Below are 14,758 nucleotides of genomic sequence, written 5' to 3' on the forward strand. Positions count from 1 at the left end.
AATGGTTTGGTAACTAAAATGACTAAACAAAATTTGACAAGTAAAAGTGTGCAAGATAAGCATCTTTCGTGTTGCATTGCATGTGTTCGAATCGGACGTTAATTCGAACACAAGGAAAATGGGACATTTCATACTCAAAGTGATGAAATGTGTCATTTTCCTTGGTCACCATTGCCCTTGATCATGCATGATAAGGTGGTGCTCATTTTGGTTTTGTTTGTGCATTTATTGAACTTGTACAAACTTGGTTCCTTAGCCATCATGCATGAAAATTGTTTGATTGATAGTTTGAGGACCAAGAGTTTCTCTCCTTTGAGCTTGTGTGATGATAAGGAGGGTAAACAGTATAGACAACCTGTGAGAATACACTGTTTTGCTCTGTTTTACTCTCTGTTGCAGCATGCAAGTGTGAACCAGCAGTGGCCGATCAGCCACCAATGGTAGCCGACCGGCCACCATTGGTAGCCGACCGGCCACCATTGGTAGCCAACCGGCCCCTTGTCCCCCTTGTCAGCCATCAGTGATTTTTTTGTACAATGTGTTCCTAAGGTGGAGCAGAGGTGTTCCGGAAGTTGGCACAATTTTCAGTGATCATATGTGCAAACAGAGGCTCGCAATAGCAAAACAGTGGCTTTTTCAGGTAAGGATCTAGCATGTATGCATTCCTCGTTTCCTGGGATTAGCTAGTTAGTTTAATTAGCGTTAGATCAAATGTGTATTGTAATTAATTAGTTGTAACTAATTAAATGTTTTCAATAATTAGTTAGTTTAACTAGTTATTCAATTTCGGTTTGTAATAATTAATTAGCTAGAAGTAGTTAATTAATTCGGTTTGTAATAATTAGTTAGCTTAATTAGCGTAGCTAGTTTGCTCTTATTCATTCGGACCCTCCTTCGCATGGACATAATGTTGTAATAAGTGTGCGTGCGTTTGTGTATGTTTTCCAACCCCACGTCTTTCTCCTTTTTATTTAATTACTTTTGATGGTTAGATTAGGGTCATGTTACAAGTTAGCATATCGCATGCTTGCATCTATTCATCTTGTCTTACATGCATCGAGGCTCGGCGTATCATTCAAACTGCATTATCATTTCAATATCTTATTTGAATACGTGTTTAATCGCATGTTGTTCGAATCAATTCATATGCCATATTAGTAACCGAACCTATTAAATTGCATTCTTTACATGCGTTGTATTAGACATCTTGTATAGTTAGGATCATGTATTTTTCTAACTAAGTTCTGTTTTGGCTTGGAATACTCGGTGAGTCTTTACACTTTAGCATACTTGCATAAGTGTGATTGCCATATTGTCATGTTTCGCATGCTTGCAATGAGGCTATGTACTTAAATGCTAAGCTGCATGAATGCTTGTAGATAAAGGCTTGTTGTTTAAATTGGAACAATTCAACGAATGTATGTTTTAAGTCCACTTTGTTGAGTGGCAAATCATGTTTTAAGCCCACTATGTTTGGTGGCAAGTCCGTATCTTTAAGCCACTTGAGGTGGCAAATTCAAACCATTTTCAAACAAACATGAGTTGAATTTTTCCAAATTGAGCAAACTAGTCTATAATTGTTTGTGCGCATCACATAGTAAAGCTAGCTTAATAACCGGAACAAGAACACGTAATGTTTATAAAATATCATATCATGGTTAGTAGAAACTGATCTTTGATCGAGGGAGCGGGGGTGCTCAATTCATGACCTTCCCTCCTCGTACCCAAGTTCCCAAGCCGAGGCAACTTTGGTGATGACAGACACGTGGCCTTTGGCAGGAGTCAGTGTTTTCTAAATTTTCCCAAAAATAAAATATTGAGGTGGCGACTCTGTATCTGGCAAAGCAGTCTAATTTTGGTATTATTTGATTTAAAATCGATTTTCCAAAATGATTTGCCGGATGTGAACTCTTTGGTGTTTATCAGTTTCACCTTGCACTTGTGAGATTAGATTCAGAACCGTGGAAGTCTGAACTGTGAGACCTTTCTTTTCAAACCTTCCGAAAGGAGGCGCGAAAAAGACAAGTCCACACTATTGCTCTCTGCATTTTGCTGCATTATTTTCCTGTGAGAAAAAGTGTAAACACAAAGTGTGTTCGTTATGTGAATAATTTGTAGTGCTGCTACTATTCACTGTTGATCATTTTATCCTTGGATATAGACATCCACAATCTAAAAGTACTGTTGAGAGGACGAATTTATCTTAAGGACACAGTGTTAAACACTGGGCTTGATCAAAAATTTGTTCAACAGATTAATAAGGTAAATATTTAATTTACTTTCTGCTTTATTTGTTTTTATCAAATTCTAATTTTGTTTTTATAACAAAATAAGAATCTGTTGTTTTATTTTATTTTTTTATATTGTTTTGATTTTTGTAATCAAACAGTTTCTCTCATTTCTTTAATTCTTCGAATACTTTGAAAATTGTCCAACAATAGTTGCTACTAATTATATATTATTGGAAGGACATAAAACCGCCATAGCCTTATAAATAAATAATAAAAAAATGTCAAACATGTGAGGAGAGTATGAAAAGTGAGTAAAAAGATTTTACATTTTTTTTTTTATGCCCGGTATTTGGGTCAATTTACGTACACTTCGACTAATTTCGGGATCCACACAAAGTACTCAATTCACGTGAATAGGGCAAATTTTTGATAGAATTGTAGAAATTATGTACATAACTTTTACAAACCACATTTCAAAAATAAAACCAAAATATCAATAGGTACATACATAAAAGTAAAATATGATGGAGAATTGAGCAACCATTATGATTATATCCTCAACTTTCTCATTTATATTGTAAGATAAAGTGTATGAAGACCTCAAGCAATTGCTCAAGTAGTTTTGGAGAGATTACTTAAATGTTAAGGTGAATGAGATTTTAAGTTCGATTTCATGAATTGACTTTGACCAAAAAAATGAAATTTTTTTTTAATGCAATTATCTCTGACTTCAACTAAGAACATGTATTTTTATCTAATTTAATTCAAATTCAAATGACAAACAAAAATGAAAGAAATTCAAAATTTCCAACTTTAATAAAAAATATATATATTGGTATCTAATTTTAATTCAAATTAATTCGAATAACAATACTAGTGCTTTAAAATGAGCGAATAGGGTTTAGGGTTTTGCGTGATGCTTAAATTGTAGAGAGGGTTTAGCCTGAACCGTTTCTGTCTGGTGGCCTCTCCATATCATATGACATCAATGGCGACGAACCTCACAGGGAACAAAGAAGTGAACGATGCAGAGGTAGAGAGCGAAGTAGAAGAAGAGGAAGAAGAAGAACAAGAGTGGGGAGATTGGAACGCAAACGACGAAGAAGAAGCAGAAGATGATTTATACTCGGATTTACTCTGTTTGTTCTGCGATTCCAACTACAGTTCGATCGACGCACTCTTCCAGCACTGTACATGTACCCACCACTTCGATTTTCATGCTATTCGCAAAACCCTGTGCTTGGATTTCTATGGTTCCTTCAAGCTCATCAATTACGTCAGGTCTCAGGTAAACAAAAAAAAAAAAAAAACTTCTTCATGAAAAGAGTGGAAATTCTAGATTGATTGAGTTCAGGGTACTTTTATTTATTTATATTTTAAATTTATGTTTTTAAATATTTATTCGATTTTCGCATCAACCAAATGGAGTTTGTGCCCATTTGTTTCTCTGACTTTCTGAAATGGGTACTTAATCTGCTGATTATTGGTTTGGCTGTGGTTTATTGGTCTTGAGTAACTGGCCAGGCCGCTAAAGTAGTGATAAATCCGGTGATCGTGACCTAGAAATTGTAAGGAATAATTTGACAATTTAATCACATGATCTTGAAACTAGGAGAGAAGAAAATTTAAGCAATTAACTAAATCATATGCAACTAGGTTTGATTTAGAAATGGTTAGTGATTGATCAAGAATATGGAAAGATTGACTTAAGCAAAGAAGAGGTCCAAACAATGCGTGATGGTAAAGCAAAAAGTTAGGTGCCCTATTCAAGCCCCCCACAGCACACTTTCACTTTGTGACTATCTAAGCCTCACTGATATCTATGCAGTTCGATGATAACCTGATCCTATTCATTATCCCTTTATTGAATTTATTATTATACTTTACTTAGTAACAGTGGCAGTGGCAGTGGCTGATACTTGGAAAGACAATTGTTTGTCACTTCCTGCAGCCGGTTTTGTATTTTCTTGTACTTGTGAATCTAGTGACGAGAATAAAGCATAGTAAGAGTCTTTATTGAATATTATTGTCATGTCAAGATGCATTAGTAGTTCTTAATTAGAAAAAAGTAAGTTTAGTATGCAGGTGTGCAAGAAAATTACAGGTCATTAAAGATAATGGCTTGACCTTTGCTTAATGTCTCTATTTCTACCAGGTAGCAGAAAACAGATGTTGGAGTTGTGGGCTTACGTGTCAGTCAAAGCAAGATTTACAGAATCATTTACATGAAACATTTAGTTTCAAAGAAGTTGTGCTTCCTTGGGGTGATGAAAAATATCTAAAACCCTTCATGCAAGAGGATCCACTTTTATACAGCTTCGGTGAAGATTGTGAAGTTGAAGACGAGGATATTGCATCTGTTGAAAATATCAAGGATCAGATTAATTTTGAAAGGATTTATATTGATGATGATGATGCGTTGGGAGGACATCTATATGAATTTAACACTTCTTTTGAGAATGGAGAAAAGGAGATTGCCTCTACTTCCAATAGTTGTTTAAACATGACAGATCCTTCTCCGGAGGTGAAAGTCAATGGTGTTGACATAGAAGAATCTGATTGTTCTTCTGATAGAAAGTCAAAAGATAAGAATTTGAGAGTTTGTTTTGCAAAGGTTGTGGCAAATGAAATCAAGAAGGTGGATAAGAATTATTTTGGGTCGTACAGTTCATTTGGGATCCATAGGGAGATGCTAAGTGATAAGGTATCAAATTGAATCTTACATTTACCGTAGGAATGGATTTTTAGTTATGTAAATTGATGAAAGATGGTTTGGAAAAATGCAACTTTGCTCCCAGTGTTTAGCATTCACCGAATCATTTGAATCTGGTTATGTAGGTAAGAACCGATGCTTATAGACATGCCATCATGCATAATCCTTCTCTTCTGAGTGATGCTGCTGTTCTGGATGTGGGATGTGGGACTGGTATACTAAGGTTAGAAGTGCTATATATTGAATTAGTTTAATTATTTGTTTGAATTGTCTTGTGGAGCAACTCGTGATTGGTGATGATGTTGATGCCTGCTGTGTTGGGGGTTGCTACCTCCTCCATATTTTATTGGGAAAATTTGTTTTACCTCCTTGTTGTATGGTCCCGAAGCACTTTACCCCTTCAACTTTTAAAAATAGCCAAATATTTTGGATAAAAATGCAACCCTAACTCGGTTAACTTGACCTATAAAATATGTTTATATCCGCCACAAACTCCATTTTTTTCGGGTGATCCTCCACCACTGCTTTTACCACCAAACTCATTCCCATGGCCAACACTAACTAGTTCCTCTAGAAACCCTTGCATATTCATATAAAACTACCTAATCCTTGTGAAAAATGAATCAACATGCATACATATATATATATATATATATATATATATGTGCCACCTTTTATATTATGGTGGAATAGATTTCAATTAGTTGTTGGTCCTACATTAGTGCCACGAGCAACACATTCCATTGTGAGACATATATGCCCATGAACTCAAATCACTTTATCAAAAACACAAATTTGAAGGCATAACTTGAGGGGTTGTGCAATGACAAGGGATAAGGAAGGGGGTGGCACAGTAGGGGTGTAGGGTTTGGGGAGGGAAAGGGGGTGGTGCATGGTTGGAGAGGTTGGAGGGTGGTGGGAATGGAGGAGGAAGAGGGTGGCAGTGGTAGGGGCAGGGGTAGGGGCAGGGCAAAGGAAATGGGTGTTGACGTGCTGTGGGGGAGGGAAGAAAGGTTGATTGCTAGTGCTGAGGAGGGGAAAAGAGGTGGCACGAGGGGTTGGAAGCGGTGGGAATAAAGAGGGGTGGTAAGGGTGGAGGGGTCGAAAAGGGGAAGGGGTGGCAGAGATGGTGGGGGAGGACGAAGGGGGTGGTGAGGGTGATGGGAAAGGTGGCTGGTGGTGTAGAGTTAGGGCTTTTAGTAGGTTAGAAAGAAGAAGTTATGGCTATATCTTTTTAACTTAAAATTTGATAATGAATTTTTATAGTTTTTCATGTCCACTCTTAAAATAGGTGCAAATGACACTCGTTCTGTCAATTTGGATGGAATTTTTAACAAATAGGAGGGAGTTAAAAGTGCAAAACCCTCAAAATCTTATGAGGGGTCTTTGGCTATTTTTAAATGACACGGGGTAATGTGCTCACGGCCAAACCACAGAAGAAAAACAATTAGAAACATGAAATACAATCCCAAAAGAATACCTCAATCTCAATAATCAATATCATATTCATTAATCTTGTACCCAACTCTACTGTTTAAAGAGATTTTGCTTTTCTTGATCTCTATAGTTTGGATAGCTATTTGTCACACGTAATTTCTTATCTTTGTTTCATTTTTTGTGTGATTTTTACTTAGTTTTTTTTTCTTTTTCTTTTTTTTTTCTTTCTTTTTTTTTTTTTTAAAATGTTCGATCTCTGAGTACGCTCTGGCCTCCTTTGTCCTGTTTTTCTTTTTTACTTAATAAAATTTACTTATGTTGCTAATAAAAAAGAAGAAGGTATGGTTCCTAAAACTATTACATAAGGCCATATATGTAAACAACATAGGAAATCCTTATTAAATTGAAGTTACCAAAAATAAAACATTATAATAATTCTAAATAAACAATAAAACCTAATAAAGTAATAAAATCCAATAAATATAAAACAATGCCAAATTAAAGAAGTAAATATTGTTGTCCAGTGCCTTTCGGATTCCCATAATTTCTCCTCGGCTGAAAGAAACTCTCTTCTGGAGAGTTGTGATTATAAAAGTACTTCATGAGTTGAAAGCTTGTGCTGGCGAAATTGTTCTTCATCCAATATTATGTGTGATTGATGGGATACTTCCTCTATGAGATGATCTCGAGCAGCTCCATGTTGGAAATTAATGTTGACTCTCAAGGAAAACACCAATAATTTAATATCCACAAAATTATTGAGTTGAACAAGCGTATGAGCTGGCGGTGGACACGTAGGAACTCTTACAAAAACACTATCAAACAAAACAAGAGGCTTTGAGGTGCCTCAATCAAGTAACATATCCTTTAAGGGGTGTTCACTGGTCAAGTCCGATCGGGTTTGTTGTATACCCGTTACTCAATTTGATCATCTTGGGTTGAAGAAGAAGGCAACTGATGTCGATTGACCACTCATTCAAAATTGAACAATCAGGTTGAACTTTTTTTGGTCGGTGGTTGAAACCACCATCTTTTTTCCCAATTCCTTCAGCATCATTCAAGAACAAAATCATCTTTCAAAACCAAAAAAATAATCTTTCAATCCTAAACATCTTTTCAGAACAAAAAAAAAAAAAAAGTACCCTTCAAACTTGAATATAATGACTAAAACCCAAAAATTATATCAAAGGGGGTGGTGAGAAATAGAAGTGAAGCAGAAGGATGAGAGGCAAGGAGATTTGATCTCTAGCTTGGCAGCAGGCGCAGTAGAGGATTGTTTTTTTAGAGGGCTTTGGCGAAGCAACAACAATGGCTAAGAGGCAGCAACGTTGAAGCTCTGAATATATGGTGTCATGAAGGCCTGAAGATTGGGTATCCTCTTTCTTTGTTGATCTTCTTCATTGGCGTCTTCTCCGTTCTCAATGGCCGTTGCGAGGAATGAAGATTTAGCCTAAGTTTAGGATTTCCACAATGAAATCGTAAATGATGGAGAGAGAAAGGTGCCTTTTGGATTTTTTCTTGAAGTAAATGAGATATAGATAGGTAGGGTTAAATGCAATCAATAGGGAAATTGTAAATGATGAAGGGAGAGAATCGTGGCTTTCAAGTTTCTCAAAATAAATGAGACACAGATAGCTTTCAACTTTCTAGGAGATCAATGCAATGAGAGAGATAGAGAGAGAGAGAGAGAGAGAGAGAGAGAGATGGGTGTGCCTTTTGGATTTTTTTCTTAGTAAATGAAATACCACCGATAAGGAGGGTTTCAACAATTCAAGGGATCAATAAATGCAATCAATGGCAAACATTAAGATAGTAGTGAACCGAAAACGGGTAAGCCTACTTTTGAAGCTATGCCTGTGCAGTTCATGTCAAGTAGGTTGGATGGGTAGAATGGGTGCGTTGGATTCTTGTGCACCCCTAATATCCTTTACTTTGAAAATTGAACCAGTGTCAATATTCAGAGAAAAATTGGTCCATATTCAATAATGGCTGAGACATATCCATGAGCTGTCAAAGTGAAATATTTGGAAGAATATGAAACTTGATGCAAAGGGGTGTGGGTAATGCCATGATGTTTACAATAATCTAGAACATCCTCAAGAGAACTATTAGTAGAGGGCAAAGAAATATGATTATTGATGATGAACTCATGATGTGAATGATCATGAATGATCTTAAGTGAACTCTCGATATCATGCAAAAAGTTAGAAGCAACTAACTTAGGAGCAATGGAAGATATGATAGGCTCACAAGTAGCATCTTCATTTGTAGAGTCAATGACTAGATCAACATCATGCACAGTAACCTTTTCAGTAGGTTGTTTCTCAAGTGATAGTTCAATCTTAAGCTCTAAATTTTTGGTCACCTTGGGATGAGAAAAACGGGCAGACACGACATGAATAGCATTCAAGTGATCTTGAAATTCGTAAGTGATGTGAGTCAAATGAGAGGGATGACTATTGCGAACCTAATCAACAGTCTTTTCCTAATAAAACCACTGGGTTAGGGGCTGTATCACTAACAAGATTATGGGAATGTTAGACAACAGTTGAGTGTGTGACCTTACTAGGTATCTGTTAGATACCTTGATATACATTGTTGGGCCCATTTCCTAATAGCTTAGGCTTTTGGGAAAATTTGTAACTTAATATGGTATCAGAGTTCTGGTTGAAAGGGTTCTTGAATTCAAGTCTCTCTATTGACATTTGATATTCGGTCCCCGTTTGAATTTTTCTTCACTGTTTGGTTGTCTACTTCTCCTTCTATTTGGTTCTCTATTTGTCTCTCCACATGCAAGACGGGGTTGCACGTGAGGAAGGGTGTTAGATCGCTTGATATACATTGTTGGGCTTATTTCCTAATAGCTTAGGCCTTAGGGAAAAGTGGTGAACTGGCTTATATTGGCGAGTCTTTCTAGTTAGATAATGTTCAGTCTCTAAAGCATCTTCATAAGCATCCTCTAAAGTGCTATATAAGTAGGCATCCTTGCTATATGAGGCAAACCATTTCTCTTCAAATTTTATGTTTCAACCTAATTAGAAATTGTTCCTACAATTTATACAATAATTTCTGATCTAGTATTAATGTCCCATATTTCCCTAAAAAAGTTGTGTTGTTCAAAATAATCAGAGACACTGGATGTTTGTTGCCTAAGAGCACGCCATTGGCTATAAATTTAATTTTTGTAGGAACAAGGCACATATTTTCTCTTTAATATTGTCTCATTTCATCCCATAAAGTGATATGTGGCCCATAGTTGTTAAATCGGGATTCGTATCGTGAATCGAAATGACCTCGTACCGAATCGGGAATCGAATCGAATCGTGAATCGTAAAGATTCAGTTATTTTTTCTAAATTACTTAAAACATATATCTACACATTTAGATGTTAAATATATCTTATGAATATAAAATATTTAGACTTAAATTTATGAAAATATTATTTTGAATGATAATCACGTAGTTTAATAGGTAAGAAGGTAACAAAGGTTCCTATGTAAGATCACCATCTTACCTTTTTTTCTTTTTTAGATGTCTTATCAACCATTCTTAATTAAAAAATAATAACCAAATAGACAAACTATCAATTTCTAAAGTAATAATAATTAACGATATTGATATTTGGACAATAAGTATACATACTTTTCTAAGTAACAGTGAGCAAATAATAAGAAACAATTATTTAGAATCTTTTATTTTAAAACCTAAAACATTTTAAAAGATATAACTGATCTCAGCAATAGATAATTCATAGTTTAACTTTAATTTTAAACATCATTAGAAGATATATTATGATTTTTTAAAGGAAAAAAAAATGAAAAGAAAGGTTAAAAATATGTTGGGTCTGATTAAATCTGATTGGATTCTATTAAAAACTCCATAATTACTAAAATAACAACAAATCATGTATATACGTTAGTTATTTTGGTATTAAACACTACTAGAAGTTGTATTATGTAATTTTCACCAAAAAGATGGACAAAAAAAGAGACAAAATATGTCGGACACAATAATTTCAAAAATTGCATGAATCGTAAAAAGTGAATCGAATCGTGAATCGATTGTGAATCGTACGATTCACTTCCAAAATAGATTCACCCATAGATTCGTATCGATTTTACAAAAATTGTGAATCGAATCGTGAATCGAATCGCGAATCGTAAGATTCTGATAACAGAGATGTGGCCTATCTAAACACAGTCAACTCTTAATTTCTTGCCAAAATTGATTAGCAGAACCTCTTAATTTCATTGTGACAAATTTTATGCAAAGCAAGTCTGGAGAACTGTGACAATCAAAACAATCCTCAGGATCTGCTAACCAATCGAAAAATTCACTAGGAGTTGATGTACCATCGAAATTGTGTGGAACTTTGACTAGACTAGTTCTAGTTGAAGGATCAACATAACATGGATCATAATAACTCAGGACTGACTCTTGAAAAATGAGGGGGGACAAAAAAAAACAATGATGAAAGAAAATACCTAATGCAGAGAAGTTTTTTTTTTTTTTTTTAAAGGAGAGAATGCACGGAGACAGGATTTTTTTTTTTTTTTTTTTTTTTTCAAATAGGTAAACATCATTCATTGTTCAAACTGAATGATCTGTCTGTTAGTTTATTAAAATTGATTTGTCTGTTCTGAATGTTGATTCTTTACAATATGTATGTACTATTTCTTATTCTTATTCCTGTTTGTACTAGTCTCTTTGCTGCCCAAGCAGGAGCTTCAAGTGTAATTGCAGTTGAAGCCAGTGACAAGATGGCTGCGGTGGCAACTCAGGTATTTACATTCCCAATTTTATAGCTGTTTAATTCAAATCTTTATTTCCTTTACTTGTTTTCTGCCCCCTTCACTTTTGTGATATTTATGCCTTATTTTTAAAACTAAAAAAGAAACCATTTTGGTTTGGATAAGTGAAGATTGCAAAAGATAATGGCCTTTTGTGGAGTGGAAGCTCAAATGAAGGAATCAGTAATGGGGTAATAAGAGTAGTCCAGGGTATGGTTGAAAAGCTTGATAATTCCACACATATTCAACCCCACAGTATTGATGTCTTACTGAGTGAATGGATGGGTTACTGCCTACTTTATGAGTCAATGCTTAGCTCTGTGCTCTTTGCACGGGATCGATGGTTGAAGCCTGGTGGTGCCATTCTCCCGGACACAGCTACTATGGTGAGTTCTCTAAAGCTTTTCATTCTTGTCTTATTTGATATGGTTTCTCTGCTGGAGCTATTGATATCACATTCTGGAATTTCCTTTTTAGTTTGTTGCTGGATTTGGAAGAGGTGGTACAAGTATTCCATTTTGGGAAAATGTGTATGGTTTCAATATGTCTTGCATTGGCAAGGAACTTGTTGAAGATGCTGCTCAGGTTCCTATAGTTGATGTTGTTGATAGTTGTGATATAGTAACAAATACTGTGGTTCTCCAGGTTAGTTGTCAATGTCATATTTTATTTTCGAGGAATATCAGATCGGCTCTTTAATTATTTGGTTTCTCTTTCGTTGTGATAATGCCACAGATAGGTAAACTTTGTTGCCAATTTGGAGGATCTATAGTGCTCAATATATGTAGCCATGTCTTTTACTACGCAAGGCATGGCAAATCTTTTATAAAATCCTAAATTTATCCAGAACCCATGATGCATGCCTAAGAAAATTTCTAATACATGTATGAATGTGGATGTGTGCACGCACGAGCACACACAACTATTATTATCTTTAAATAATTTATTAAATATATTTTTATTTTTATTTTGAACTCCACAAAAGAAAGTAATATGTTGTCAATAAAAATAAAACATTAAATGGGAAATGAGGAAAGACACAAAACAGAGGTGTTAACTTTCCCCAAGGAAGCTTTATGTTTTTTTTTTTTTTTTTTTTTTTTGGATCGGTGAAAGTCAGTTGTTAGTTGGTAGATTAGCACTTATGGAAGTTAACCTCCCCACCCTTGCAAAGCACCAAGTGCTTGCCGCCTTAATTCAACTTCTCCCTAGGGAGAGTTGAACTCTTGACCTCCCCCTTGGGACTAAGCCATTCGGAGAATCATGGTGGCCAACTAAGCTTTACGTTAATCTAATTTATTTGTAGCTTCTACAATTTATGGCTGATTCTGGGTTGTACTCTTGTTGCCTGTGGTGTAGAAAAGTTCTATTTCTTTTCAAGTTGCTTCCAGATTGTTAGTGTTCGATAGTTAATGAATAGCAGAATAGGTCTCGTGTTTCCGAATGTGTTATAATTTGAAGGATTTGTAATGGGAATTTTTAAGAATATATTTTATCTTCTAGGATCTGCACTCTCATATTTTAGAAAACAGCTCCCAACTCCTGTGAACTATGGTTTTTGATCTGCAGATCGGAAGTGGGTCATGGTCCTATTGACATCAATTAGTATACTTGGCTTGTTACTCACCAATCTTTAAGCCACTTCCGGTGATTTCTTTGGAGGCTATGATAACAAGGAGCCAATAAGTGATGATTGGGGACCTAGTTTTGTTTCACAATATGGTATCCCATGTCTTTCGTTTTCTACATTTGAGGTGTCAAATTCTGTTCAAGACGAATATTTTAAATATTATTCGATGAGACTTCATCCAAATTTTCAAAATTTGCGCAACATCACTCAATATTTATTTGATGTACATAAGTATTTTAAAGTAGTTTTAATCGTCCATTAAGTTAACCCATTGTGCTGAAAATTGTTTTCGTGTTCTTTGCTGTTTTATTTAGCTAGAAATTTCATCCATTTGGATTTGGCATCCTTTACTCATTCAGGATATTCTTGGATCTCTATTAGTATTAAGTGTTAACATCATCAGGTGAATTTCAAAACCACATAAGGGGGGCTTACGTAGGTTAGCTAAGTCATATTGAGCACAAGAGATAATAAATGAAAACAGCCAGCTTCTTTAAGAAATTCTGTCATAGAAGGCCCTGTAGAAAAATGTTGCCTTGACTGCTAAACTGAAATTCCATTCTCTGTAAAAAGATGTCTTTATGTTTTGGCCTTGGGTTTACTATACTTTTCTGGCTTTGTAATTGATAAAACCTGCCCATGTGTTTTTTTGCTGTGGTCTTGAATATAATTTTTCTTTGCCTAAGGTTGTTAGAACTATGACAAATTGCTCTCTTTTGAATGAAAATGGAAGGGAAGGGTTCTTGAGGAAAATTCTATACATTTATCCAGGATGATTTAATGTGATTTAGAAAATGGGCTAGTCAGGAATGACTTACTAATCCCTCATGATGCACAGAAAATACAATAGTCATTGCTTAAGGTACTAGTGAAAGCTAATGGTATTTGAATAATACTTCTGATTTATCTTCCCATGAACATATGGTTCAAGATCCTTCAGGAGAGGTTATTGCTTTATCTAAGCTCAATATTTGATTTTTTCATTTTGGGCATCATTTGCATAATGTCTTCTTTTTTGCTTTTTCTTCTTCTTTTTTTTTAAAAAAAAATCTATTTTATGCCTTCTATCAGTCATTTGATTTACTGAAGATGACGCCTGATGAAATGGATTTCACTTCAAGGATTGAGTTGGAACCACAGTTAGATAATCCGACAAACTATTCCACAGATTTAATATGTAAAACAACTTGGTGTTATGGAGTTGTCTTGTGGTTTGAGACTGGCTTTACTGGGAGGTTTTGCAAGGAAAAATCAATTGTTTTGTCCACATCCCCGTATGCTCCCCAAACGCATTGGTTACAAACAATTCTCACCTTCAGGGAACCAATTGCAATTTCTTTGGGAAAGCCTGATGCTGACAGATTGGCAGAAGTTGGTACTGAGGCGTGCCCTGCTATGAAAATGCAGGCACGCATCAGCATTGTTCGTGCTTCTCAGCATCGCAGTGTCGACATCTCCTTGGAGATTGCAGGGATTGGGCCTGATGCCCGAAAGCGTAGTTGGCCGGTGCAAATATTTAATTTATCTTAGGACTTTCCAGCTGAGCTGTCATTTTCCATGTTTCAGTAGCAAAGGATGGAACCTGCAGAGTTGAGTTTGCACCTGTTGTGACTTGTTGGTCCAAAGCAATATCTTGCATGAAGCCAACCCTATTAGAAAGAGATCTCCTTTATATTTGCAGGGTACTAAAATGGAAATTTGATTGGATGTGGGGGTATCCAATCTCACTACTGATATGTCCACCGGATTCCTGGTCTTGGGTTGAGGAAATTTTTGGTTCAGCTCTCGTTGGTCTGTGAAGTGCCTTGAGAATGTAAGTTTAAATTCTCTTTCAAGTTTTGGGCCACGTTGACACATTTGTTTTCATCTGTTACAGAGGTCAATGTAGTTTGCTAGTATGTATCCTAATATTTAACTATCTGCAATAAATTCGGATTTCAAAGTGTTCTCCTTTTAA

General features: G+C 35.6%; 1 protein-coding gene across 1 annotated transcript; it reads left to right on the top strand.

The window, feature by feature from the left end:
- The first annotated feature begins 2,992 nt into the window (after nt 1-2,992).
- PRMT3 (protein arginine methyltransferase 3) lies at nt 2,993-14,758 on the top strand. Its single transcript, XM_028247658.2, has 7 exons — nt 2,993-3,519; nt 4,387-4,935; nt 5,070-5,167; nt 11,084-11,162; nt 11,303-11,557; nt 11,649-11,816; nt 13,873-14,758. Exons 1-7 carry the CDS (start codon nt 3,211-3,213, stop codon nt 14,329-14,331), a joined length of 1,917 nt encoding a protein of 638 aa, XP_028103459.2. The 5' UTR covers nt 2,993-3,210; the 3' UTR covers nt 14,332-14,758.

Source organism: Camellia sinensis, chromosome 2, assembly GCF_055761805.1.
Source record: "Camellia sinensis isolate YWXY chromosome 2, ASM5576180v1, whole genome shotgun sequence".
NCBI classification, from domain to species: domain Eukaryota; kingdom Viridiplantae; phylum Streptophyta; class Magnoliopsida; order Ericales; family Theaceae; genus Camellia; species Camellia sinensis.